This window comes from Acromyrmex echinatior, chromosome 13 (assembly GCF_024713525.1).
Source record: "Acromyrmex echinatior isolate Ae372 chromosome 13, ASM2471352v2, whole genome shotgun sequence".
NCBI lineage: Eukaryota > Metazoa > Arthropoda > Insecta > Hymenoptera > Formicidae > Acromyrmex > Acromyrmex echinatior.
In genome coordinates this window covers 1161997-1189835 of record NC_141864.1, presented here as the reverse complement: position 1 = coordinate 1189835, position 27839 = coordinate 1161997, and the positions used below count along the sequence as shown (strand labels likewise).

Genomic DNA, 27839 nt, shown 5'->3' with positions numbered 1-27839 from the left:
AGTTAGAACTCCCACAGCATTACTACGTCGTTTACTCATTACTAATAATGATACTCGATGAAAAAATGTTTTAAACATAATGATTTCTTGCATCATAAACATTTTATTATAACTATATTATTGCAACCTTCGATATCACACGTTGTTGAACTTTTGTCGAAACTAAATTCTATTGGATTTTCAAATTCTTCTTTCGTTTGTATAACCACTTTTAAACCACGAATTTTTAAATAAGTTGTGATATTGCAGAGATGACAATTGATTATGTATCAGAGATTGTAATTTTATTATATTACTTCTTTCATGTAAATTGTACGTATTACTTACATTTACTTTCATGTAAATTGTAACATATTACTTTTTTTTAATAAAAGAATATCTGAAAATCTTTTAGCAAAATTTTTCCAAATTCTAAATCCGTAAATATCTAATGATTGTATTTTTCCTGTAGTGCCTTTCGATATAATCATAGCAGTAATATGTTTTCCTGCAGGTGTTAAATTTGAAATAATATTGGGACAATGTGCAATCCATGAATCGATAAGAAGAACGCTATTAGGACCAATGTTTGGAAAATAAACTTCTTCTAACCACATTTTAAAATGATCTGTAAGAAATATATAAAAATTAAATTAATAATTATTTTACGACTGTCATGAGATTCTTAAATAAAATATAAAATATATCATAGAAATGACACAGGGATTATAATTTCATTATATTATTTCGTTTATGCAAATTTATATTTACTTTTTAATAGTAAAACAGTATCTGAAAATCTGTTGTGAAAGGAAATTTATTTAATACTTGAAGTCATTTTACTAGATTTAAATGCTTTTACAATAACATTTATTGGTATAAATAAGGTTTCTCGTACTCTTGGTTCAAATATATCATTAGTTTCTTTTAATACAATAAATAAAGGTGACAGCAAATTTCCATTACACGATATTATTGGTTGTATGATGTATGATTATCTAAAAAACTTATTTTTCCGTCAATGCCAACCTCTATAGTGAACTGCAGTCTAGTGTGCAACGAATTAAAGATATCACCAATACTCTCAGACAGAGCAACCAAAATAATGTCGTCAACATATCGATAATAAAATAACAACCGAACGGACAACATTCCGCTAGCAATTTTTTTCATAATCCTGCATAATCATATTTGCAACGACAGGTGACAAGGGTGACCTCATAGGGATCTCAAGTGTTTGTACATTTTTTTATTAAAGATAAAAACAGTAGAATTCAAAACTATCCGAAAGGCAATCAAAAATTTATCTAAAGGAATTTTAGTTTTCTTAGATATGGAATTCCACCTTCCAACAACACTATCAAATGCCAAATCTATAGGCATGTTAGTAAATAGGGATACCACATCCAAGGAAAAATTATTCTGCGTTATTTTCTCTTTTTTTATTAATGGACTCTCAACACATTTACTGATATTGCTAACAAGGTACATTATTATATTACTAATTTGTATATATTAAATATAGTACTAATTTTTTTTTGTTCACGGTCACTTTTTCAGAATATTGTTTTATGACTACTTTGATGTCGAAATATATTCCATCCAATAACTCGCAACAGTATTTTTCATACAATTGATAATATTTTGATGAGTGTTATCTTAGTCATATTCTACCTATCAGTACATTACAGATTGCGATTATCAGGATTTTAATTTATTACTGATTACTATTATGGATCATTTTTTTTTAAATTACACTACGTTAAGTAAGTTTAACCAATATTTCATTTAAAAAAAAAATAGTTTTTTAATAGCATACATTCATAATTCGAAAAAGTAATTTGATTTAAAACAATTTTATATCTTGACTTATCCGTTGACTAATAAAGGACTAAAACAACACGATTATCGCTGTCAAACGGGAATCTAGTTCGAATAATTTTGACTGTTATATATTCGTTTGGACATGTTGTGACAATAACTATTTCAACTGTAATAATCTCAAAAAGGACGGATATTTTTAATATGTTACCTCATTTTAACCTCATGTTAAAATTTAATATTTAATTTAATTTAATTATATTCATATTGTACTGAGGAAGACTCTGTGAGTCAAAACATTTACGGAATTATTTTTTATGTATTAACTATAATTAAATTATTATTATTTTAACATCTCCTTTTGCTCGTTTATGAGTCGTTATCGAGAATTTTTATATTGCTTTGCAAATTGTCGAGCGTTATTATATTTATTTATTTATTTCCCATATTATAAAAAAATTTCAAAATTATTTACATTATTTTTATTTCTTATTGTATAATATTATATTAACAAGATTTGAATATATAGTAGTTCCTTTTTTGTGTGTGAAAGGAGACTTATTTATCTTTATAATCTGCTTAGATTTGAGATTTTTAGTTGTAACTATTACTAACCATGCAAAAATATAAAAAATATCTATTAACTGCATTTTAGTATCAACTTCTGTTCAATATTTTCTGTTTAATGTTTTTGTGTACGTTTTTATTTGTTCAGAAAAATATATAAGAACGTATTGCAGTTTGAAAGTTGCTTATAGGCGACTATAAACTTTGAATAATTTTCTGTTTTCCTTAAAGAAATATTCTTGCTTTTTGTATCATTTTATAATTATTTTATAGGAATTCTTTTTTTATTGAAAAAAAATTGATCATTGGGGGTTACTGTGACTCCATCGAAAGTTTGGATTAAATTTTCACTAACTTAAATTTCGAAATAATGCCTGACACTCTATCTACTCTAGTAACTTGCGTAAAACGCGTTAGTGAACCGCGTTAGATTTTTTTTTAAATTATCCCAATCTTCAAAATAAATATTTTTTTTGAAACGCCCGCTATTGCAATAATTTTTTTATCGAAGTGCATCTGAAGACTTTATCCCTAAAATTTTACGCAAAAATATTAAAAAATAAAAAAGTTATGATTTTTTAAATGAAAAAAGTTATTTTTCACTAGACCTTCATTCATGAATTTTTTGACTATTTTAAAATTATTAATTTAGCAAAAAACTAATGCGAATACATATTTTAAAGTTTAAAGAATGTCCCTCATTTTTTTTGACCCTATACCTATGAAAATTAAGCTGGCAGCAATTTAAAAGTGCTGGGGTCATATTGATCATTACGTAATTTTCACGAAGTGTGATCATCGAGGGTTAATATAACATCCATAAATTTGAAATTTGTTACATTTATTCTTTGATATTTGAATGTTTATTATAAATTTTTTCAAACATTATAAATAATTTTCTTGGCATCTATTAACAAATTTATATGAACATGTAAACAAAATATTCGTTTATGTTGCTATGATTTAAGATTAGGAATTGTCTGAAATTCAAAAAGATGCTTAGTCTACATATGTGTAATTCTCGTCCAATCTACAATCCAATAAAAATTTCAATTTTTATATTTTTTTATGTAAGGAAGAAGTGCAAAAATAAATTTAAAAAATTAAAAATTTTTTCAAATCTTTGCCATTTTTGCAAAACTCAATTTTTTAATTTGATTAGCTCGAACAAGATGTATAATTATGTAGATTAAGAATCTTTTTGAATTTTTTGTTTTTAGATAATTCCTCTTTTAAGTCATGACAACAATAAACGGACATTTTTTTTATATGCTCATATAAATTTATTAACAAATACCAAGAAAATCGTTTATAATATTTGTAGAAATTTATAAAGAACAATAATAATTTCAAATAAAATCAAAGGAATGTAAGAAATTTCAAAATGACTGTTATATTAGAAAAAAAAGAATTCCTAAAAGATTATAAAGCGAGAATGTTCTCTTAAATTTGTAGTCCTTTATGAGCTGCATAATTATGATGCCTCATGCGATAGACATCATGTGACAATCTTTCATAGTCACTAATCTTATGTCCTGTGATTATTTCATAAGTGACATATATCAGATTAAGTACATCCGACAATGTACTGCAAACCTATATAAGTATTAATTAAAAAATGTTTCGTATGCCCTTTCAGAAAAGTAAAGGATATATAAACAACTATCGCGATAACACAATCATCAAGTATATAAAGAGATTTTTATTTCATTTATCACAAAAATGTGATAATAAACTTCTATGTAAAATTATTCGAGCTTCCCGATATGAAATAGCAATTATTTTAGCATTTTTGCTTCTTCTATAAAATGTACAAAGAGTCTTGTAATAAAATCTGTTGAGAAAAGAAAATGATCGGAAGATTAAGAGTACACAATGAATTAAATTGGCATTCCTCACGGAAAAAAAACTATTAGTGTCACTACTAGTGCAATAGTACATTAATAAATAGTACATTAATAAATTTGATCATTATTACACTAGTGTTACTAGTAGTGTATCCAGTCAGAAATGATAATGAAATCGACATCGAATCGACGTCGATTCGATGTCGATTTGATACTTTCGACGAAGAATCGAGATCGATTCGATGTCGATTCCATTATCATTTCTGATTGGGTAATATAGTAGTGGAAAAAATTTTGTTGAAATTTCACTAAAATTTCACTGAAGTTTTATTACAAAAATAATTAATTAATTAGCATCATATTTCAGAGGATACTCGACAAAATTATAATAAAAAAAGATTTCCTTTATGAATTCGAGAACTAATTTTATGATGCTCACCTATCATCCACTTAGCATGCTTGACTTCTGCAATAATATAGGAATTGCTCCTTCGAAGAACCATAAACCTATAATGCTAATGGACATATAGTTGTAACATATCTGAGATATTGTGAAAGTGACGAAAAAATAATTAATGTTAAATATAGCTGTAATGTACAAATGAAGATACCTATAGTAATACTTGTTTTTAATAACTTGTTTTTAATTATACGAAGGCAAATCAATAAATACCCATGTTTCAAGACAGGCGATGTTGCTGATGCAAGTTGCTGATGACATTACCATCGTGTACCATCTTTCAAACAACGCCATATAAAATTTCAAAATGATTCATGCAATAGTCTTGATTTAACAGCAATTCGTAGTGAGTGTGTTTTCTGATACAATGGAAAAAGAGCAATATCGATCCATGATTCGTTTCTTATTTTTGGATAGAAAAACGTGCGAAGAAATAAAAACGAAGTTGGATGCCATCTATGAGAACTCTTCACCATCTATAACAACCATCAGATATTGGTTCAACGAATTCAAACGTGGTAGTTCGTTTGTTTTTGATGAGGAGCGTCCAGGCAGACGTGATTACTGAGGAAATTGTTGAAAAAGTCCACGACATGATTCTCGCTGATCGCCGAACGAAAGTGCATGAAGTAGCAAAGGCCGTAGGCGTGTTGTACAGAACGGCATTTAATATTTTGCATGATAACTTGGGAATGAAAAAGCTGTCGGCCCGATGATTGCTCACAATGCACCAGCTCACTCCTTCGCAGTCGTCACAGCCAAATTGGTCGAATTGCGCTACGAATTGCTGCCGCATCCACTGTACTTTCCGGATTTAGCCCCCTGTGACTTCTTCTTGTTTCCAAACTTGAAAAAATGGCTCAGTGGAAAGAAATTCACGTCGAATGAGGAGGTCATCGCCGAAACAGAGGCCTATTTTGCAGAGTTCGATAAATCATATTTTTCTGAGGGGTTAAAAAAATGACAGAAGCGTTGGGAAAAGTGTATCCTCCTAAAAAGGGATTACGTTGAAAAATAAAAAAAAATTTTGTTAAAAGCTTGTGTCTTCATTACTAGTATGGGTACTTATTGATTTGCCTTCGTAAGACATTATTTCTACAAGTTGAAATAATACTAATTGCTCTAACAATATATACAGGGTTGGCCATATTCGACGGAAAGATGTTTTTTTTTCAATCATGGGAAACGTCGTTACTCGATCTAACATCTCTTTTCCATGATTGAAAAAAAAAACATCTTTCCGTCGAATATGGCCAACCCTGTATGTATTTTTTATTCTAATATATATAAATTTTGTATACTAAATATTACAATTACTGAAAATAGTTCTTATCATATCTCGTCGTACTACTGCAATAGTCACATCATATCTCATCGTACTACTGCAGTAATAATACTGCATGCGTCTAATCGTCATGCATGACACATCAAAGAAGCGATGGACGGACAACACACTCACATATACATACGTGGCCATCACACAATAAACAATATATATACATCAATATATAAATCGAAGAAAAAAATCGAAAAAACTTAACAAAAGAAAGACTTGGCGCCTTTCTGTCGCAACCTCCGTCTCAGGTACCTATTTCGTCTCGTAACCAAAGAAGTCGCGACATACGTGTGTCCGTTTTAGTTAAGATGCGAGATTTGCTATCTTTATTTTCTGGAATGAATCTACTGATGGGAAAACCCATTCGCATGAGCTCAGTCGCGATTCGGAAGTCACCGAGAGTAGTCGATCCCAGTCTTACAATCACGTATCGAGAATACGTTTCGAGAAAGCGCAGTGTATTGTGACGACCCAAGGCGACAGCCTCAAGCATAGTCGTATCCGTCCAATTATCAGGCGACATCCCCAGGTGTTGCCGCAGCATAGCGGCTCAGGGTGTCCCAGCGTCCAGATACGCGTCGCGATCTGTTAAGAGCCCTCTACATAGAAGTCGCAGATAGTCGTGGAGTCTTAAATCGTAGGAAACCAACCAATTACAATCGAATATAAGGAGAATACTCGATTAGAATTGGTCAATTTCCTAACTTAAGACTCCACGACTTCTACGACTTCTATGTAGAGGACCCTTTAAGCAACATCCTTAGGCGTTACACAGCGGCTCAGGGTGTTCGTGCATATATAAATTACGCATTGTGACAATATTTGACATATACAAGTGAGCTGAATTTGTAAAGAAAACTTGTAATGCGGTACCTTATAAATCGTACATATATATACTCTTTTCACACAAACTTAATTATGGTGATGTTACGTCCTACAGACGCCACGATTTTTTTTCCTTCGGCTCCACGTCGCGACTATGGTTGGCGTCTGCGAGACTCGAGCGGAGCCTTTTGATAACGGTCTGACAGAATTGAAAAGAAGGACCGGACAGGCTCCACGAAAAGTCGTAAATGCCAATCAACCCGGAAGGAATAGCAACCTTCACCCCTTGTGGGCTCTAAAAGAGACAAGATTGCAAAAGACATTATAAATGAACCGAGGTCACGCAATAGAAAATCTAGGCTTTGTCATCCGAGACTGACTAACAATTTCATTTTAGAAAACAGACGCCACGTTGTACTTAAAAAATCGTAAAACGCATAGGATAACTTCCCACGGGAGCGTTATCTAAAATTAGACAATGGTAGACCTGCACGCAAACCTATTTGTGCACGGTAACCATCTGTTACCTAGCCATATTTTCCGCGAGAATAACAGAATTCGTTATCCGTCTCGGAGCAATCTTGGCTTTTTAAGAAAAACCGTAAATCTCTCTTCTTCTCGAAACTACTCTATGTACTTTAGATCAACAACGATAGAACGTTATAAAAATCGTAAATTTCGCATGCAACTAACTTTTGCATCCTAGACAAAGGGCACAACGCCCTTTTTTCGGAGTATAAATAGCGGTCCCGCGGAAGCGCAGAGCGTCAGTATGAAATTTTGAAGCACCTGGTTCACGTCAGTACAGAATTTTAAACCACTCGGTCCACGTCAGTGAAGTTCGCGCTCAGTTACTCATTGTCTCGGCAGTCCGAAAATTATTATAATCCGCGCTAATCACGCCAGTTCGCGATCCCATCCGAGCGAACTTGTAATCAAATCGCAACTGAAGTTACCAGCCACGGCGACTGCCTTTTGGACGGTCTTCGCTGACGATGGATCTCCTTGGCCATTCGCCTAGAACCTATCCGATATCTTGAGGACAGCTACTAAGTAAGTCGTAATTATTTATAGTCCATCCTCGCGTTTCCCCGCATGAAAAAACCCATTCATTGTGCATGAATGCATATACACGCGTTTCCAACGAACGTACTTCAATTTTAACCCGTCGATTCGTAGTGCGTACCATCAAGAAACGCGGATGACTCCCCTATAACCGGAGGAGTAGGAACCGTTCCCACCCACAATCGACTGGCGAACAATTCGCAGAAATCTCCTACTCACCAATACAACCGTTGGACCTCACTTCTTCTCCTGATATTGACCTCGATATCCAAAAAATCCTTGGTTATTCCCCTCCTCCTCTCGAGAAACGATTCTCTCCCCCTCCTCCTCTCGAGAAATGATTCTCTCCCCCTCCTCCTCTCGAGGAACGATTCCCTACCCCTCCTCCTCACGAAGAAGGATCCCCACTCCCTCTTCCTACTTCGGATCAACTTCCATCCCTCCCATTTCGACTAAATCCCGAACCGATCAACTGGGATCGGATATTCTGATTCTTTACATCCTACGAAAGGGACAGATTAGTCACGGTATACATCCTCGGAAATCTCATACCTTACACCGTCCTTTATAAGCACCTCATCCCGATGTGCTCCTACAACACTTTCCTCGCCTCCCATACTCGCTAACCCTTTCTCCTCTACACACACATACGCACACATACACGCATACATCCATAAGCTATAGTATATATTTTTTGTAAAGAAAAGTCTTATAATGTATAAAATTCCTTTGTTTCATTATATTTTATTTTATTAATAAATGTAATTTAAGGTATTCCCCTGTCTTTTTGACATCACCCCTCGCATTCACTTCCCTCGAATACCTGAGATCGCACGAGATCCAGTTCCGGGTCAAAAAGATTAAGTTCCTTGCCCGAAAAAGTAGGACCGACGTTCGCACTGTCCAGCGGAACAGGTGTCATAGCGTCCCTTCGGACGTTGACCCCATTGACCCATATTCCGGGACTGAAAAGGTGCATTCGACTCACAGGTGTTCATCTCCGCGCGTATACCTGTGAGATTGAGTCTAACCGTCCTTCCATACCCTCTCCATTCTCCCTCATTGTCTCCTTGACTAAATTTTCAAGGGTTTGGACGTAACAGTGAGAAATTTAACGTAAACTAACACAGCACGCAAAAAGACAGCACGACCCTTAAGTGATTCGTATTAAACTGTATAACAAACACTACTGTGTTAGCAGTGCCACTATTGCGTATCAGCAGTGATATTACTGATGAAGTAGTGACATTATTAAATGTCAATAGTGTCACTAGTAGCACTGCAATTTTTCCCATAAGGGACACTAGTACAGTAGTATTCACTATTCGCTCCAATAGTGTTATAATACACTAGCAGTAACAGTAATTCAATAGTGTTGAACACTACTAATAGTACTACTATAGCTCAGCAATGACACTAACACTATTGCGTATCAGTAGTGATACTATTAATATCAGCAATATTACTATGCACTAATAGGATTTTTTCGTAATGAATGAAATGTCTTGAAGTCTACTGTTTTATGAATTAACACGTGATGTGAGCAGTCGACAACAATTTCGGAAATTAACAATTCAAGAAATATTTAGAAAATGGAGAAAAATAATTAATAGAAATGAAAAATTAATTACTAACAGTATTACCATAATAAATAGGGCCGATTTCTAATCAAGTCAATTGTTATATTGGAACTGAATAATCGCATTTGTAGTTCAGCAGAACAGATTAATCACGTTAATAATTAATCGACCGATTAGGTTAATCGGAATTGGTGAAAGCGATTTATAAGTTTCTTTCATGAATGACAAAATTTTTTCTTTAATTAAATAAAAATTAGAATATAATTACGTATTCTTTGTGTAGCACAAGTTAAAAAATTATGTTTTCTAAAAAAGTAAAGAAATATTTTTTAAATTGACAAAATGTTATTTTTAAATAATATATCAATAAAAGAATATATTTTTAACATCACTAAATGTTTTTGTTATTTTTATTTTACAGTCCTTAAAGATCATATTTTTTGAGAGTTGCAGCAACTTCAATAATTTTTTATGGCGTAATGTTAATTTTTGATAATTGATAGGTTAATGTACACACATAAGTCATTTATAATATAATTAAAAAATTACATTTTTTTAGTTGTGTTAAAGTAAGGGAAAGAATTTTTTTTTAATAATGAATTAATTACATACTTGAACTATTGTGCTGATTTTCTTAAAGTATTATAAGTGTTGCAGTTGTTAAATATAACAAGTTATACTAAAATTAAATTATATTTAAATTGTTTATTATTGTTAAATTTAATTGTATTCAGTTTAAATATATAATAAGAAAAATAAACTAAAACCGAAGATTTAATTTCTGAGAAATATCGTCATGTTTTCTATATATCGCTCATATATTGTTCTAACCATCCTCAGGCTATTATACGAAACTTTCCTTTAAAATAATTGTGTTAATTTCATTTATCTCGGAATAATCATTTCTTATATGATATTTACTAAATTTAAATGTGCAGGATATGTTTCTTTTTAATTTGCTTTTAGAAATAAAAGGGCGACTGAATATGACTGGTTCATAATCTAAAATACCATTAAAAAATATAATATATACGGTTTAAAATACTAATTATTTCAAGAGAAGATACATATAAGAAACATAGAAATAAATATATAGTAAATTTTACCGTCATAAATGAAGGCAGAGACAGATTAAACTTTCCAATTTCCGCAATTCTGCATTCTAGGTTGTTAGACATTATTAATAATATGAATATACGTTTCATTGATGGTCCAAATTGATACCAGCCTTCATCAAATGCTCTATCTGTTATTTCAGTACTCTATAATTAGTATAAGAGGTAATTATTTAGATTAGCTCCGCCAAATAAATTTGACCTCGACATATGTTGTCAAGATTATGACCCTGAAGGAAGGTTTCCGATAGGTTTTAATCGTCTCGTTATTCGTTAAAAAATTATTAACAAAATAAGTTTAAGAAATAACGTCTTTTTATACTATATATAACAAAAATTCTCTATTTTAAATAGGGACTCGGACCGAAATTACATTCAGGATTAAAATTTCGGCCTGGTTACGATTAATATATTATATGATCCAAAGTTAGTTAACGTTTGGTTTCGATGTCGGTTTCTTTTCTGGAGACACGATAGTACTAGTATCTCGACGCTAAATCAGTTGCAGTGTCATGATAGTGATAACGATGACCATTATATAATTACCAAAAATTGAACTCAAAAAGAACCGAAAAGAAAAAGGTCCAAAAGGTCCCGGTAAAAGAACTGGGACCAAAAGTTGGATTTAGCCCTATTCGTTATCCAGACTAAAATTTTTGGATCCGAGTCCTTGGTTTTAAAATCAATTTTCTGCTTAAAAAAATTTTTTTGGTAACGTTATTTTTGTATACAATTTTTGTTTTTAAAGGAGAAAATTTGTGATTTTATAACGACTTTCCATCCGAAGCAAGATACACACTATCTAGAGTCGCACGACTTTCCACGCAAAGCGAGGTCCACCACGTACCTCCTCCCTTACCTATAGTCATCCAACTGTTCATGCACGGGAAAATAATTATCAATTTTGATTGTTAATAATTCTTCATGAATAATGAGCGATGACTAAAACTTGTTGAAGGTCACTCAGAGGCATGATCTTAACAACGTACATTAAGGTCAAGGTCATTGGGGAGGAGGGGGGATCCCCTAATCTAAATAATTAATAAGAATATATAAAATGATACATAGTTAAAAATATTTTTCATTTAATCTTGTCAACATTTATAATTTATAATTATTTTTATTATTTACACAATTATCGTCATAATATTCTAAACTAAACAACTAAAACTGTATAAATTGTCTTTTTTATTTGTATTAAATAATATGTTTATAAATTTTTATAATATTTAAATATATAATCTCAAATTTTGTTACGTTTTAAGCATAAAACTTGACAATTTAACATTCTTTCCAATATCATTAATTTTATTTACAAATAAAAAATAATTTATACAGAGTGTTCCTGAATTATAAATGGCCAAATTTAAGTATGAATTTAGGATCTCAAAATAAATAAAATTTTCCTCTATAACAAATTTTCCCAACTCTAGATATACAATTAGACAATACATCAGATAGTCTAACAAATTCTAACTGCTCTTAATTCTCAATATCGATAATTGAGCGCCAGGCACGAGAAAGCGTGCCACTCATTCATGGAATTAACAAAAAGATTCTACTCAAAATATACAGATTTCTATAGAAATGCCAACGCGAATGGCTCTGATAACCGACTGCTCAGCCACCGTAATGGTAAAGGGGGCGATTCGTGATTGAGAACGGAGAATATCTTGGAGAACGAGCAGGATTTGGGGAACGATACAGCAGAAAATATGCAGAATTCGTGTGTAACAAGAAATAATAACATATATTTTCTCTCACTGATTTGCAATATTCTGTACACTGGCTGACAATTTAACGATTATGCGTTATACAAAGCGCTAATGGGACGTGATTGCCTCTCCAAGCCACGCGATATTAGATACAAGAATTTTCTCTTAACGGTATGAGCTCCAAATTTTAGACTGATTCTACGGACAGTGGATGTCGTAATTAAGGGCGCACTATTCGTTAGACAAAGATTATGATAGTGATCGGCTTTGCTTAACACGTCAATGAGCTCGACCGCGCCGATAACGAGAACTATCACGATGGAAAATGGCGAAATACTAAACATGCAAGAATTTATCCGAAATCTAACACAATCTCGGTAAGACGCGATACAAAAATATGATGCAACGATATAATACAGAATGACCTGGCTGTGGCCGTGGGCGTGTAAATAACTGACTCGAAATTATTCAATCTGTACGATATCGGGTGAGATGACATGATCGCGCTCTGTACGATCACTAATGCGACGCAAAATACTCACTAAAATACCTTTACTCAACGGAACTAAATGATATATTCGCAAAATATACGTGCGATTCCTCTGATTTAGAAATCGGCGGCTTTACAATAATGGCGTTACGTAACGCTTGTCTGATCACGAAATTCTCCTAACTCGTTTATCGCACTCGATCTCGTACATATCCTGCGTCAAAGCTCGCCACAGCACAAGTGCCGGACCCGGGGTCTTTTCGGGGGCATCCGAAAAGATTTTTCTTGCACGCAGGCACGGTAGGTCCACGTAATAAGTCTTATCACGCCTGATTGGTTGTGAGCTATCTCGCAAGTCACTATAGCGTCCCCTGTATCCTTGATATGACTTGTGGCTGGCATTCTTTTTGGCTGCAAGACTTTCTATACTATTCGGGCGAAGTGCTGTAGGATTTGATGGACTCCTCCTTTGGACGATTTCCGCTTCCTGATTAGACGTCCTATCTAAACGGACGGTTTCCGCTTCCTGATTAGACCCAGTAGAGGTTCCCTTGCAGTACCGGCAGCGGGATCTCTCGCTCGTTTTATGGCAGAGAGTGGATAAATAAATATTTCTAATAAGTATTTTTTACTTAGATTATAATGTTTCATTAAGTATTTTTACAGCATTTACTATACATGTACAATAAATATTTCATAATATTTAAAATAAATATTTATGATGTGTACAATCTAAAATCACAAAAATATTTACAAAATATTTAAAATAAATCTTATATTTATAAATATTTCGTAAATATTTTATAAATATTATATGCTGTCTGTGTAGTTCTGTCAATGAAAAACGCTATTATATGCAAATTAATGTTTTGCGATAAATATTTTGAAGAGAAGTCAGAATTCTATCTTTTGGTAGAGGAATAAGGCTCAAAAACTAATATATATATATTGTATACACACACACACACACACACACACACACACACACACACACACGGTTTAATTACGACTAAAACTTTGTGGCAGTTGTTAGAAATAAAGTAACGATAAAAGTAACTAATAAAATTGTTACCATTATCCCAAAAATGTAACTGCGTTACAATGAACGTTACTCAGAAGAAAATATAACGTCGTTACCCATTCGTTATTAAAAAAAGTAACTTGTAACAGTAACGACATTACAAATAACACGTTACTTGCCAATCCTTTTTAATAATTGCCTGAAAAGAATTCAGCAACAGGATCACAAGTTTATAAATAAAGCATTATTTCAAAAAAGCCAAAGCGGTGTCACCTGCGTGCTACCCCTCCCTGGAATGGCCTAGTGGTTCCGTGTGTATCTATCTTCTTTCTTGCCGTTAGTTGAGGTGGTGAAACAAACCCTCATGTAACAAATCTGTCGTAACCGCAGATAATAAAATCCTAAATAGACTTGCCTAAAAAGAAATAATAATATTCCCCAAAATGTAACAATAGAAATCACTCGGAAATCGCAATAAGCATCGACACGCCAGTCCTTCGCGTCGGGACACAGGACAAAAATGCTACTTCGGTAAGGTCGGCTGACCCTTGTGACGGACGGTGAAAAACGTCACGTCACAATATATACCTACAACAGCCAATGACGAAACAAGAAAAGAGTAGAGAGCTAAGATTGGAGAGAGATATCGAATTGGAACCGAACCATTTGATACTAAGAAATGAGAAGGTGATAAGCAGAAATATTTGAAGAGTCGAGAGTTAAAGTTACCTGGCTAGACAGAATAGAGTCAGAGGAGATAGTCGCTAGAGGCCTATCGAAGGCCTTGTAGAGGCATGCGTATAATCGCATTGCATCGGTTCGCGATAAGAACAGAGGAATAGGCACACTCGACTGTATGTATTATATTACCATCACGAATGATCGAAAATTACAAGTAAGCTCGTTAGCCAATCGCGTCTCGATTTTGAATCTAAGTTATCGACGAGTTATTCTGAAGGAATATTGCAAGCGAAGATATCGGCTCTAGTGTAAATAGGACGAACTATGTTGTCGCAACAAAATAATTTTGAAATTTTTAGTCATTGTAATCTTAAAGTTGTTATAATTCTTTACTTATTCTATCTTTTTGACAATCGAATTTTCATTTTCTCATCTCGTTCATGTTACAAATTTCTTCATATGTTTGCATAATTCGTCGTTTTAATGATTGAACATCATTAACAGGTACTGCACTTTTTGTTCAGAGTACCCCATACAAAAAATCTAATGTTAAGGAGATACTGAAGTGACGGCCGAACTTGATCGAAGTCGATAAAATAGATTTTATATCGTCCGCTTATGCTCTCTGGAGGCTCAGGCTTTCATACGCTGTGAGTGTTGCGAGCACTCACATTTCCAGCTGTTTCTAACCGTGCGCCGTTTCCAGTCACTCGGTTTGCTCACATGTTGTATGTAAGCATTTAGACAGAACGTAGTCTGAAATATGATTGCGTTCTAAATCATTGCCAGTATTAAAAATCTGTAATATATGTAAAATACATTTTACTGACAGTATACATGATCGTAGTACACTTTTCGTTATGATCCAATGTCATTTTAGGTTACATAATGGGTCAAAATGTGTCACATGAATACGTATAAGGTGCGTCCTTTTAGGCATTATATTTCGCATCCATTGCGCATCGGATCTGCCGGCTGCGCAGCTGATTTAGAAGAACGTTATTCTGCGCTTGTGTTCTCAAAACTTTAAATCAAAGAAGAATATAAGAAAGATGTACCAGTTAAATGAATATCATACGTTAACGTTGTAACGTTTTACCGATTATAATTGAGGATTTAATCAATGCGGATGATGATTCTTGTAATTCGGATAATTCAGATGAAGAAGTTAAGTTTGCAATTCATACACAATTTTAATGATGCTGAAGTTAGCGGCCACTTCCAGCGGCCAGACCCGAAACACCAAGAACGAATAGTAATGCGGGGTCCTCGATGATAAAAAATAGATTTTACAATGTATTTTCATAAAAAATTTATTGAAAATAATAACGCATAATACACGATGATAAAAAAACAAGATTGAATTCAAAATATTGAAAATAAAAAACATTTTTAAAAATGTACATAATATAAACAATATATAAATGAATATTACTTCCACACGCATGGTACTAGACATTCAAAAAAAATTCTATAATGTAGTCTAGGACACGGAAAAACCAAAACACTTTATACTTTTTAATATTAAGCTCCTATTGTTGATTAAAAAATTGTTAAACAAATAACGGCCAGATCGACCATAGGCAACACGCACGGTGTTAGACTTTAAAAAAAAATTCTATAATGTAGTCTGAAATATGGGGAAACCATAACGTTTTATACTTTTTAACATCAAGTTTCCATTGCTTATTAAAAAAATATTAAACAATTAACGATCAAGTTGATCACATGCATGGTGCTACACTTTCAAAAAAAGTTCTATAATGTAGTCTGGAACATGGGGAAACCAAAATGTTTCATATTTTTTAATATCAAGCTCCCATTAGTTATTAAAAAATTATTAAACAAATATCGGCCAGATCGGTCATCGGTCGACACGCGCTTTAGAAGAATCCCTCATATAATATGTATTTCATTATTTTCATTATTTTAATTTTATACTGTACTGAAGAAGACCCAAAAACAGAGGACGAAACGTTTATCGTTTAATTTTCTAAGAAAATAATAAATTGTTACACACTGGTGTGTTGGCTTGAAAAAAGGCATTCATCGTATTACATTGATTTATTTCAAAAAGATATTAGATTCTTTCTAGAACATTTCATCAATCTTTCAACAAGATTTCATGTATCAGAAATGCGGATATTTTGCTATTTCATAGCTGTCTCAGAAATGTTGCAGACATATTTCGCAATTTTTATGAAATGTTTCACCTTTCAGTTGAAATATTTTTGAAATATTTCTTAAAACTTTCGGTGCTGTATAGGAAATTAATAAAATAACTAGAAGTTGGCTCATAGTCTGATAACAGAATTATTTGTTTACATTTGATACTTTGATTAAGAACTCGATATTAATATTAAACAAGGCTAACGACGTTTCGGGATTCTGGCCTTATTTACTTTTTTATCTTTTGTTTTTTATTTTTTTTTTAAGTTTTTTTGTTTTATAATTTTTTTGTACTTTTTATTTATTACATTTAATATTATGTTAATACTGTTTTATTTTAATAGTAATAATATACGAGAATAATAACAACAATATATGATAATAAAATGAAAATGAGATCATGTGGTTACAATTCTAATAATTTTGTTGGAATTTGTCGTTCCTTCTGTTTCGCATCGTGGATTTCTTTTGATCATCGTTTGTAATCAAATTTAAGAATGCTCATAATTCCACAGTATTATCAAATTCAAAGGGACAGGAATTTGATTTTTTTATTAGCGCTACAACGTTGAAGCAATTGTTAGAGAAATTTGTATTCTTACTACCTTCTAATAATAAGGTATTTGATTTAATACACCGTTTTTCTGTTTTTATTTTATTTTTTGTTTCAGCGAAGTATGTCGCAATTTTCTTTCTTGCACAGTTCATGTTTTCTTCTTTAAAATGCTCTGTTCTTCCCGTTGCTACGATATACAGGGTGCGGCGCCAAAATCCGGACAAATTGTACATTTTTTTCTAAACATATTTTATTGCTACAATGAAAAGGTTTATAAAATTTGTTTACCTCCATTGTTTGTAAGGCCATAAAGAACATATTCACTCAATATATTCCCCGCTTGCTTGAATGACCGCCTCCATTTTCGGTCTGAAGCGTGCGCAGGCATGCTTTAATGCGTCACGGTCCATATCGGTAAATGCCGCTTCAATAGCTGCTCTCAATGATGCGACGTTTGGATGTCTGGATTTGTTCGTGACCCTTTCAACCACGCCCCATACGTAGAAGTCCAAAGGATTCAAATCTGGGCTGTTGGGAGACCAGAATTCTTTCGACCAAAACATGTCGACGTTGTCCGACAACCAATTTTGCATCAAATGATTTGTGTGGGCGGTCGCACCGTCCTGCTGGAAAACATATGTCTTTCCAGACGACACTGTTTCCATCCACGGCTTCACTACATTTGTCAGAACACGCAAATGATTTCTGTCGCTGAGCACCCGGCGCGAATACTTTCGATAATCGCGGCTCTTCGGTTATACTCCGCACTTGGTTTCAACATTGCGACTGTTTCGAGGTTATGATAGTTTAGTACATGCGTCAAGCTATTTGAATGCCAATCGCGACATCTACCAATGGTATTGAACGGAGGGAATTTCAATTTGAAATTTGTCCGGATTTTGGCGCACCCTGTATGTCCAACTGTAAATATGGACGCCGCAATTACCACCAGCATTAGTATTTCCAGCGATTCCAACTGTTACTTGTGACGATATATCATTCAACATATGCAACGTTCAATCCCAAGTAATACTTAATTTCATATCAATAAAAGTCTTATCCCGTTCATAGTAACATTATTAAGATTGCCATGAAGAGAGTCGAAATATATTATTACCTTTTAAGTAATACCATTACTAATATCCAATGATTGGAATAATTCATTGGAATTAACCAGGTTTCTTTGGTCTATGCACAAAACATTGTGTCCCATTTTTTAAACCCGCAACTGATGATGCCTCTTCTTAAAATATTTTCAGAAAATATAGTATCGAAGACTAAGTCGAACTTTCGTCGTTCGGCCTCACATTGCATGTATTGAAAAAATGCATTGATGACATCATTAGTCAGATATTCTGCAATTGATTCGTACGACTGAAGTGTCATAAAACTAGCATAAAATTAGCTCTTGTGAGATAGTCCATTTACGTTATTCTATATGAACAGAAATCTGTCGGGATACGTATTATTAGCAAAAATTAAACTTTTTTCTGCGTTTACCTTTTCAAAATCATCGAATTTTGTTCCACATACTCATCACAATTAGACTCAGATGAAATTTTGATGCTATTACCATTATTTGGTAGATTTAACGTGGACGAATCATTTTTTAAAAATATTAGCTAGTTTTCATAGCTCCGGCGTAAAAGTGGGCTCATTGGTATGAGGAACGAATTTGTCATGTTTTAAAAATCTGTTCACTCTAGGATGTCCCTTCTATTTTCCAACTTTCTATTGGATTGTCGTGATTATTACTTCTTTCCCTATTTTGTCTCGTGGTTTTCAATGAGAAATTGCGTTCCTTCAAATCTCCTTTAATAAATTTAAAATTCTGTGTTATAAATCTTGGTGCGGGCATTTTTTTCTTATGTGCAAATTTGTAATGCTTGAGAATTTTATAATGATTTTCCACCGAAGCATTGCTATCGCGATATAAACCTATTTTGTAAGAATTATAACAGATTACGATGGAAAATAAGGCATCAAAAAGTTTCCAACGTATCGAAAAAATTGTTGAGAGTAAAAATTATGTCGATATCAGTGCATATAATGTCTCTCAATACTTTCATTTCAATAGCTTGAAAAATTTTCCAGTACGAGAGTTCTTTGTTATAAATGTTGCCTCTTTTTCTGTTTCCGATAACTTGCATTCCTCTATTGAACCATCCGAAATCTCATTATTAACATTATCTTCGCTATCATTAGAATCATCGCTGTCGCTTTCCTCTCTTTCACTTCCATCGCTTCGAATAGTCTCAAAAACGAAATGAAAATTTTTAACCTTTTTAGGTAATCCGAATATTTGCACGAACGACTCGTAGATCTTAGTTGCATATGCTTCGCTGTCACAATGCAAAAGCTTACTGACAAATGTGTTAACAACTGCGCGTTGAAGCCAATGCTTTTTTTTATTTGGGAAACACTTTTTACTTTTTCGAATGACGATCTTTATCAGAGAGGAATATATATGAATTATGACAAAATTGATTTTATTATGAGTCTGCTTCTCTGTAATATTATATTTTACGTTAATTGGAATATTTTACTGCCATAAAGTCATACTATTAAATGCCAATGAATATGCATGAAGCAAGGCAAGACTAAAATCAATTTTGATTTAGTGGACACTTTTTGTCGTCGAAATCTTTTTCATCATTATTATAAATAATTTCAGATGATCTTCTATTGCGCCAACATCATGCTTTCCAGAAATCACTTCAAAAATCGGTAAAGGTCCGAAGTCTTTCCTTCGCGAAACAACCATGCAGTAGTAATAAATAGTCATCAGAGTGTAATTTAATGATATTAGGTTTTTGTATTAGCGAATCAGTGGCACCAAAATATAAAAATCGTCGATTTAGCGAGAGAAAGTAGCGAAATTTGCTCTTTGGTAAACATTGTTATTGAAGAACATTTGGATGTATTCAAGTAATCGCAATGAAATGATTTCACCGAGAAACTTTGGATGTATCCATTAAATACTTTACTGCGTACATTTATCATCAAATGTTCATCCAGCTTAAACATGAAAGTGATAAATTTGTTGTAAAGATCATCTCTCAAATGATTCTCGCTGGATATTTTTTAAAGTATTTCTCCAGATAACGTCGAATTCAAGTTGTCCATTTTCAGAACGTTTTTAGGCGTATCAATCAATAATTTTAATTTCAATGCTGAAGGTGATAACTTTTTAAGCTCTTTCGCATAGAATTTTCTTTACGTACCTCGCACAAAACGATGATGGTTTTCATGGCTACTGTGATCGCAATTATCTTCTGTAAATATTAATAATATATGCTCTATATACGGATGCGCAATTGCCTCGTTCACGATAAATTTAAAAGTAGGCACAGCAGTGTCTCTGCGCGTAGCTTAGCGCCGAGACACTATCAGATATGTCTCCAGATATCCGTGTGCATGACGTGTGTTTACATTTTGCAAGAGCTTGAAAACTTTTCCACTTTTACATCCCAATGATCATTTGTGCTGTTCGCAAGTCAAAACACAATATGGATATATAGTGCTAAATATTTTGTTAAATTCGTCAAACTATCCTCGTTTCATTTTCTTTCCGTTGGTTCAAAATGTATCCCAAAACTTTACAGGGACATTGACGGAAGTATCTCCAATATTTTTCCACCATGAAAAAGTTGTATGACTCGTACTTCATTTTAGACTTTCAGGAACACTGTTTGCAGTTTCAATCTCATGAAGTGTGTCATACTTAAAATTATTTTCCGGAGATACAGAAATAATATTAATTTCATTGTGAATACCTTCGAAACTGAAATATGCTTTCGATTCTGTACTATCCGATTTAATCATTCCTTGCTCCTTGTGTACATTCAGAATATCATGATTATCAGTGTGTTCCGAATTTGAACACATTTCCATGTATGAAACATTTGATTCAACATTTTCTTTCATGCAAACATTACGATAATGAGAGAAGACAGTATTTTAATTGTCTGTTTCTTTAAATAATATATTTTTATTTTTGTTCGTCGTATTTGCTTGCTATACGTTCTAATATATTATTAGAATTCCGTCGAAAGAAATAATAGCACTTTTGATAATGTTTCCGAAATGTTCTTTCATCTTTCGCATCTTTGTATATAAACTACAGATTGGAAGCCACGTGCTTTGTTTAAAATATTTTAAATCATTAGTAAATTCCTGAAAATCTGAATGACTTGAATCATAAAAAGCTTTCAACGCTGCATCGCAGATAATTCATTCGTTAACGAAATCATTTTAAATAATCTTCATTAAATTCAGGGAATATAGGAATGGTCGAAAAGTGAAAAGGATTGTTAGTTGGACAAAATAATTTTTATTACTGGGAAAATATGAGAAATTAATTGACAATAATATTAAAAAATAAGTAATAGTATAAAAAATAAGAGCATAAAAAATCACAGCACAAGTTATAGTTTGTGATATTTAATTATTATTACATTAATTATTATTACATTAATTAAAACATTAAACGTTTCGGCCACAATCTGGCCATCTTCAGTAATTCAATGATATTCTTAAAACGCAGAGTTACATCTAGTTGACATTAAATTCAACAGTCGAGAGTTGTAATTAAATAAACATGTCCTTTTATATGTGAAGATGCTTCATACAGTAATGTTACAACGCCAGTTGTCATATCAAGAAAAGTGTAGAACAAGAATTTCCAGATTCTAATTTAAATAAAATTGTATATATTAAAATCTTCTAGTCGGAATATAAAGAAATAGAATCATTACCTGTTTTACAGCAAAAAAACCAAACGATGAATCTCAAGTATTTCTTTTACACAATTAGAATTTTGTCATGACATTATGTGTTGTTATTTGTCCTATCATGTATTTTACCACTATTTATATATCTGAGTCAACAATTTAGAAAGTTCTAGAATTATTTATTAAAGGAAAGAGACATCCTTCTTTAGAAGAGGAAAATAAACCTCAGGCAAACCTTCCGTGTCACTTTGCTTATTGATACCACTTGTTTGTCTTTTTATATGTATCATTTCCGAAATTCTTCTTTTCACTAAAGATTGTTCTATATCTAAAATTCTTATATTATCCCAATCTAATTCATGCACCTCATTCATACGGTGACGTGAAACCACAGAAATTTCGGAAGAAGGTTTTTTTATGTCGGCCTTATGTTCTTTAATCCGAGTTTTTAATTTCCTTTTAGTTTGACTAACATAAGACGATTCACAGTTTAAGCAATTAATTTTATAAACTACTCCGCATTGGTCATCCTTAGGCAAAGAATCTTTTCCTGTCTTAATAAATGTATTCATTTTATTCATAGGTTTATAAGCTATATTAAAACCGTACACATGTGAAAATTTTTTTAATTTTTCAGAAACTTTGCCCAAATATGGTATCGTGAAAAATTTTTTTGAAGTAACATTAGAGTCACATTCATTATTAATTTCTTTACGATTTTGATCTAAATTAGTTCTGTTTTCCAAAGTTTTAATTCTATTATTTATTGTTGAAAATATAAACTTTAAAGGATAACCATTACTTAGAAACGTGTGAATTAATTCAGAGATGTTTTTTTCATGAAATTTAGGATGGGATAAGAATAGAATTCTATCAAATTGCCCAATAATAACTCCCCTTTTGTGTTCTAATGATGATTCGAAAAATAATTTAAATATCTGCCAGAATTGGTAGGTTTTTATAAATATCGAAGATGATATTTCCTTCCTGTCTCATTAATTTAACAGGAAATGTATGCCGTTATCATCGCCAAAGTGCACAGTAAATTTAAGCCTTTCATGATATGAGTTAAACAATTCTAGAACTCCTTCAACCTTTTCTTTATGTATAGCTAATACAATATCATCCACATAACGAAAATAAAAAGATGAATTAATATTATTCTTGGTAATAATTTCTTGTTCAAAATCTTGTAAAGCAATGTTCGCCAGTATGGGGGACAAAGGAGAACACTTAAATTTACTGTGGACTTTGACGATGATAACGGCATACATTTCCTAGATGTTAAATTAATGAGACAGGAAGGAAATCATCTTCGATATTTATAAAAAATCAATTCTGGGAGATATTTAAATTATTTTTCGAATCATCATTAGAACACAAAAGGGGAGTTATTATTGGGCAATTTGATAGAATTCTATTCTTATCCCATCCTAAATTTCATGAAAAAAACATCTCTGAATTAATTCACACGTTTCTAAGTAATGGTTATCCTTTAAAGTTTATATTTTCAACAATAAATAATAGAATTAAAACTTTGGAAAACAGAACTAATTTAGATCAAAATCGTAAAGAAATTAATAATGAATGTGACTCTAATGTTACTTCAAAAAAATTTTTCACGATACCATATTTGGGCAAAGTTTCTGAAAAATTAAAAAAATTTTCACATGTGTATGGTTTTAATATAGCTTATAAACTTATGAATAAAATGAATACATTTATTAAGACAGGAAAGGATTCTTTGCCTAAGGATGACCAATGCGGAGTAGTTTATAAAATTAATTGCTTAAACTGTGAATCGTTTTATGTTAGCCAAATTAAAAGGAAATTAAAAACTCGGATTAAAGAACATAAGGCCGACATAAAAAAACCTTCTTCCGAAATTTCTGTGGTTTCACGTCACCGTATGAATGAGATGCATGAATTGGATTGGGATAATATAAGAATTTTAGATATAGAACAATCTTTAGTGAAAAGAAGAATTTCGGAAATGATACATATAAAAAGACAAACAAGTGGTATCAATAAGCAAAGTGACACGGAAGGTTTGCCTGAGGTTTATTTTCCTCTTCTAAAGAAGGATGTCTCTTTCCTTTAATAAATAATTCTAGAACTTTCTAAATTGTTGACTCAGATATATAAATAGTGGTAAAATACATGATAGGACAAATAACAACACATAATGTCACGACAAAATTCTAATTGTGTAAAAGAAATACTTGAGATTCATCGTTTGGTTTTTTTGCTGTAAAACAGGTAATGATTCTATTTCTTTATATTCCGACTAGAAGATTTTAATATATACAATTTTATTTAAATTAGAATCTGGAAATTCTTGTTCTACACTTTTCTTGATATGACAACTGGCGTTGTAACATTACTGTATGAAGCATCTTCACATATAAAAGGATATGTTTATTTAATTACAACTCTCGACTGTTGAATTTAATGTCAACTAGATGTAACTCTGCGTTTTAAGAATATCATTGAATTACTGAAGATGGCCAGATTGTGGCCGAAACGTTTAATGTTTTAATTAATGTAATAATAATTAAATATCACAAACTATAACTTGTGCTGTGGTTTTTTATGCTCTTATTTTTTATATGTTTTAATATTAGAACCACGTTAGTTTTCAAGAATAATATTAAACTTAACGAAATAAAATAATAGAATGCGATCAAAAAGAGAATACTTCGGTATAAATACTACGAGTTATGATGAACGCGCCATAGATTTTTGTCTTATATTATTTGGCGAACGCATAATGCCATGGGTTACGCTCAATGGTACTATATGCAACCAAAGGTAGTCCAGTGATGGACCAGCGGCGCAACCGAAGATAGCAATACCCTAGTGATGGGGTAGCCGCCGCTGCAAATATTATCTTCGGCTGCACCGAAGATAATTTGTGAAGAGATAAACGCAGAAAAAAGTTTATTTTTTGCTAATAATACGTATCCCGACGAAAGATTTCCGTTCATATAGAATAATGTAAATGGGCACTATCTGACAAGTGCTAGTTTTATGACACTTCCGTATGAATTATAGTAGTTGCAGAATATCTGACTAATGATGTTATTAATGCATTTTTTCAATGCATGTAATGTGAGACCGAGCGACGAAAGTTCGACTTATTAGTCTCCGATACTATGTTTTGTGAGAATATTTTAAGAAGAGGCATCAATTGCGGGTTTAAAAAATAGGGCACAATGTTCAGTGTGTGGACCAAAGAAGCCTGGTTAATTCCAATGAACTATTCCAATCATTAGGCGTTAATAAAGTACCAATTAAATTGGTAACAAAAGATAATAATATATTTCGACTCTCTTCATGGTAATTCTAATAATGTTATTATGAACGGGATATTGACTTTCATTGATATGAAATTAAGTGTTGCTTGGGACGATTGAATGTTATGAACATATGCCGAATGATATACCATCACAAGTAATAGTTAGTAATAGGAATTGATAGAAATACCAATGCTAGTGGTAATTGTGGCGTCCATATTTGCAACTGGACATATATCGTAGCAACGGGAAGAATATAGTATTTTAAAGAAGAAGACATGAACTGTGCAAGAAAGGAAATTGCGACATACCTCGCTGAAGCAAAAAATGAAATAAAAATAGTAAAACGGTGTATTAAATCAAATACCTTATTATTAGTAGAGGGTAGTAAGAATACAAATTTCTCTAATAATTGTTCCAATGTTGTAGTGTTAATAAAAAAATCAAATTCTTGACCCTTTAGATTTGATAATACTGTGGAATTATGGACATCCTTAAATTTGATTACAAACAGCAATCAAAAGAAACCCACGACGCGAAACAGAAGGAATGACAAATTCGAACAAAATTATTAGACATTATCATATATTGTTGTTATTATTCTCGTATATTATTACTATTAAAATAAAACAGTATTAACATAACATTAAACATAATAAATAAAAAGTACAAAAAAATCATAAAACAAAAAAACTTAAAAAAAATATATAAAAAACAAAAAGATCAAAAAAATAAATAAGGCCAGAATTCCGAAATGTCCCCATCGTTAGCCTCGCTTAATATTAATATTGGGTTCTCAATCAAAGTATCAGTTGTAAACAAATAATTCTGTTATCAGACTATAAGCCAACTGCTTCTAGTTGTTTTATTAATTTCCTATATAGCATCGAAAGTTTTAAGAAATATTTCAAAAATATTTCAACTGAAAGATGAAACATTTCATAAAAATTGCGAAATATGTCTGCAACATTTCTGAGACAGCTCTGAAAAAGCAAAATATCCGTATTCCTGGCACATGAAATCTTGTTGAAAGATTGATGAAATGTTCTAGAAAGAATCTGATATCTTTTTGAAATAAATCAATGTAATACGATGAATGCTTTTTTTCAAGCCAGCACACCTTAGTGTGTAACAATTTATTATTTTCTTAGAAAATTGAACAGTAAACGTTTCGACCTATTTTTGAGTCTTCTTCAATACAGTATAAAATTAAAATAATGAAATAATGAAATACATATTATGCGAGGGATTCTTCTAAAGCGCCGTCGATCGGTGACCGATCTGGCCGATATTTGTTTAACAATTTTTTAATAGATAATGGGGGCTTGATGTTAAAAAATATGAAACGTTTTGGTTTCCCCAGATTGCATTATAGAATTTTTTCTGAAAGTGTAGCACCATGCGTGTGATCTGTGATCAACTTAGCCGCTAATTGTTTAACATTTTTTAAATAAAGTAGTGGTTTGATATTTAAAAGTACAGAGTATTTTGGATTCCCCATGCCCCATGACCACATTATAGAATTTTTTCTGAAAGTCTAGCACTATGCGTGGTCTGTGGTCGATCGGATCGCTATTTGTTTAACATTTTTTTAATAAACAATAGGATCTTGATGTTCAAAAGTACGAAGTGTTTCAGTTTACTTATGTCCCAGACTACATTATAGAATTTTTTTTTGAATGTCTAGCACAATGTAGGAATAATATTAACATGTTTATATTATATATGGCGAGAGAATCCTGTAGGTTGTGATCTTGCAGAAGATAATCTAAGATTACCCGAAGGAACACACCTATTAGGAGATTCCGCATATCCGTTGCATTCATACTTAATGACTCCATTTCGTGACAATGGACATTTAAGTGGAAGACAAATCAACTACAATACAAAACTAAGTTCCAAAAGAATTGTTATTGAACAAGCATTTTTGTATCTTGTTCGGTAAATACAATGAACTACATTTATTAGAAACTGACGGCGAATTCAAACTAGTATATATAGAAATATATATATATATATATATATATTATATATATATACATATTTATATATATATATGTGTATATATTTAACTTAATTATTTATTATTATTTATATTTATATTTATATTATTTTAAAACTATGTTAATAATAAATGGTTAATAATAATAATTGCATCTATTTTGTTTTGTTCTATTTCCTTTTTTTCTTCCCACCTCATTTTTTTAAATTTTAGCATGTTATTCTGACAATATCTCTTATTGTTAAGTTTTCTTTTGCCTTTTAGGTGGACTATCATCAAATGCTTTATTGATAGGTAAATTTTCAATATCTTCAGAGCATTGTATTATATCGCTATCATTTAGAAGTTCAGCATTATGAACTACTGATGGACTTCCATCAGTAACATTAAAGTCGTTGCAGAATGAATTGAACTTCTTGAGATTTTAAGTGTAAATCCCAAGGATTCTAATGATGGGTAGACACTTTTTTTGCGACCAAAGACTGCATGCATTAATTCAAAATATTCCCAAGTAATTGCATTTCTCTAGACTTCTTTATCCTATCCACATTTCTGTTATGCAGGATGTCTGGAAATAATCG

At 32.1% G+C, this 27839-nt stretch overlaps 1 protein-coding gene across 2 annotated transcripts in view; it reads right to left on the bottom strand.

The window, feature by feature from the left end:
• Nucleotides 1-266: 266 nt before the first annotated feature.
• LOC147907473 (uncharacterized) overlaps nt 267-27839 on the bottom strand; it is an 80276-nt gene continuing 52703 nt past the window's right edge. The window contains exons 4-5 of one of the 2 annotated variants that reach the window (XM_087412589.1): nt 10587-10742; nt 267-607 (exon numbers count right to left, since the gene is read on the bottom strand). In XM_087412589.1, coding sequence (XP_087268715.1) covers nt 587-607; nt 10587-10742 — 177 coding nt within the window. In that variant the 3' untranslated portion in view covers nt 267-586. Of the gene's footprint in view, nt 608-9984; nt 10483-10586; nt 10743-27839 lie in introns of those variants that run through there. The other variant, XM_087412588.1, reaches the window with a different exon arrangement.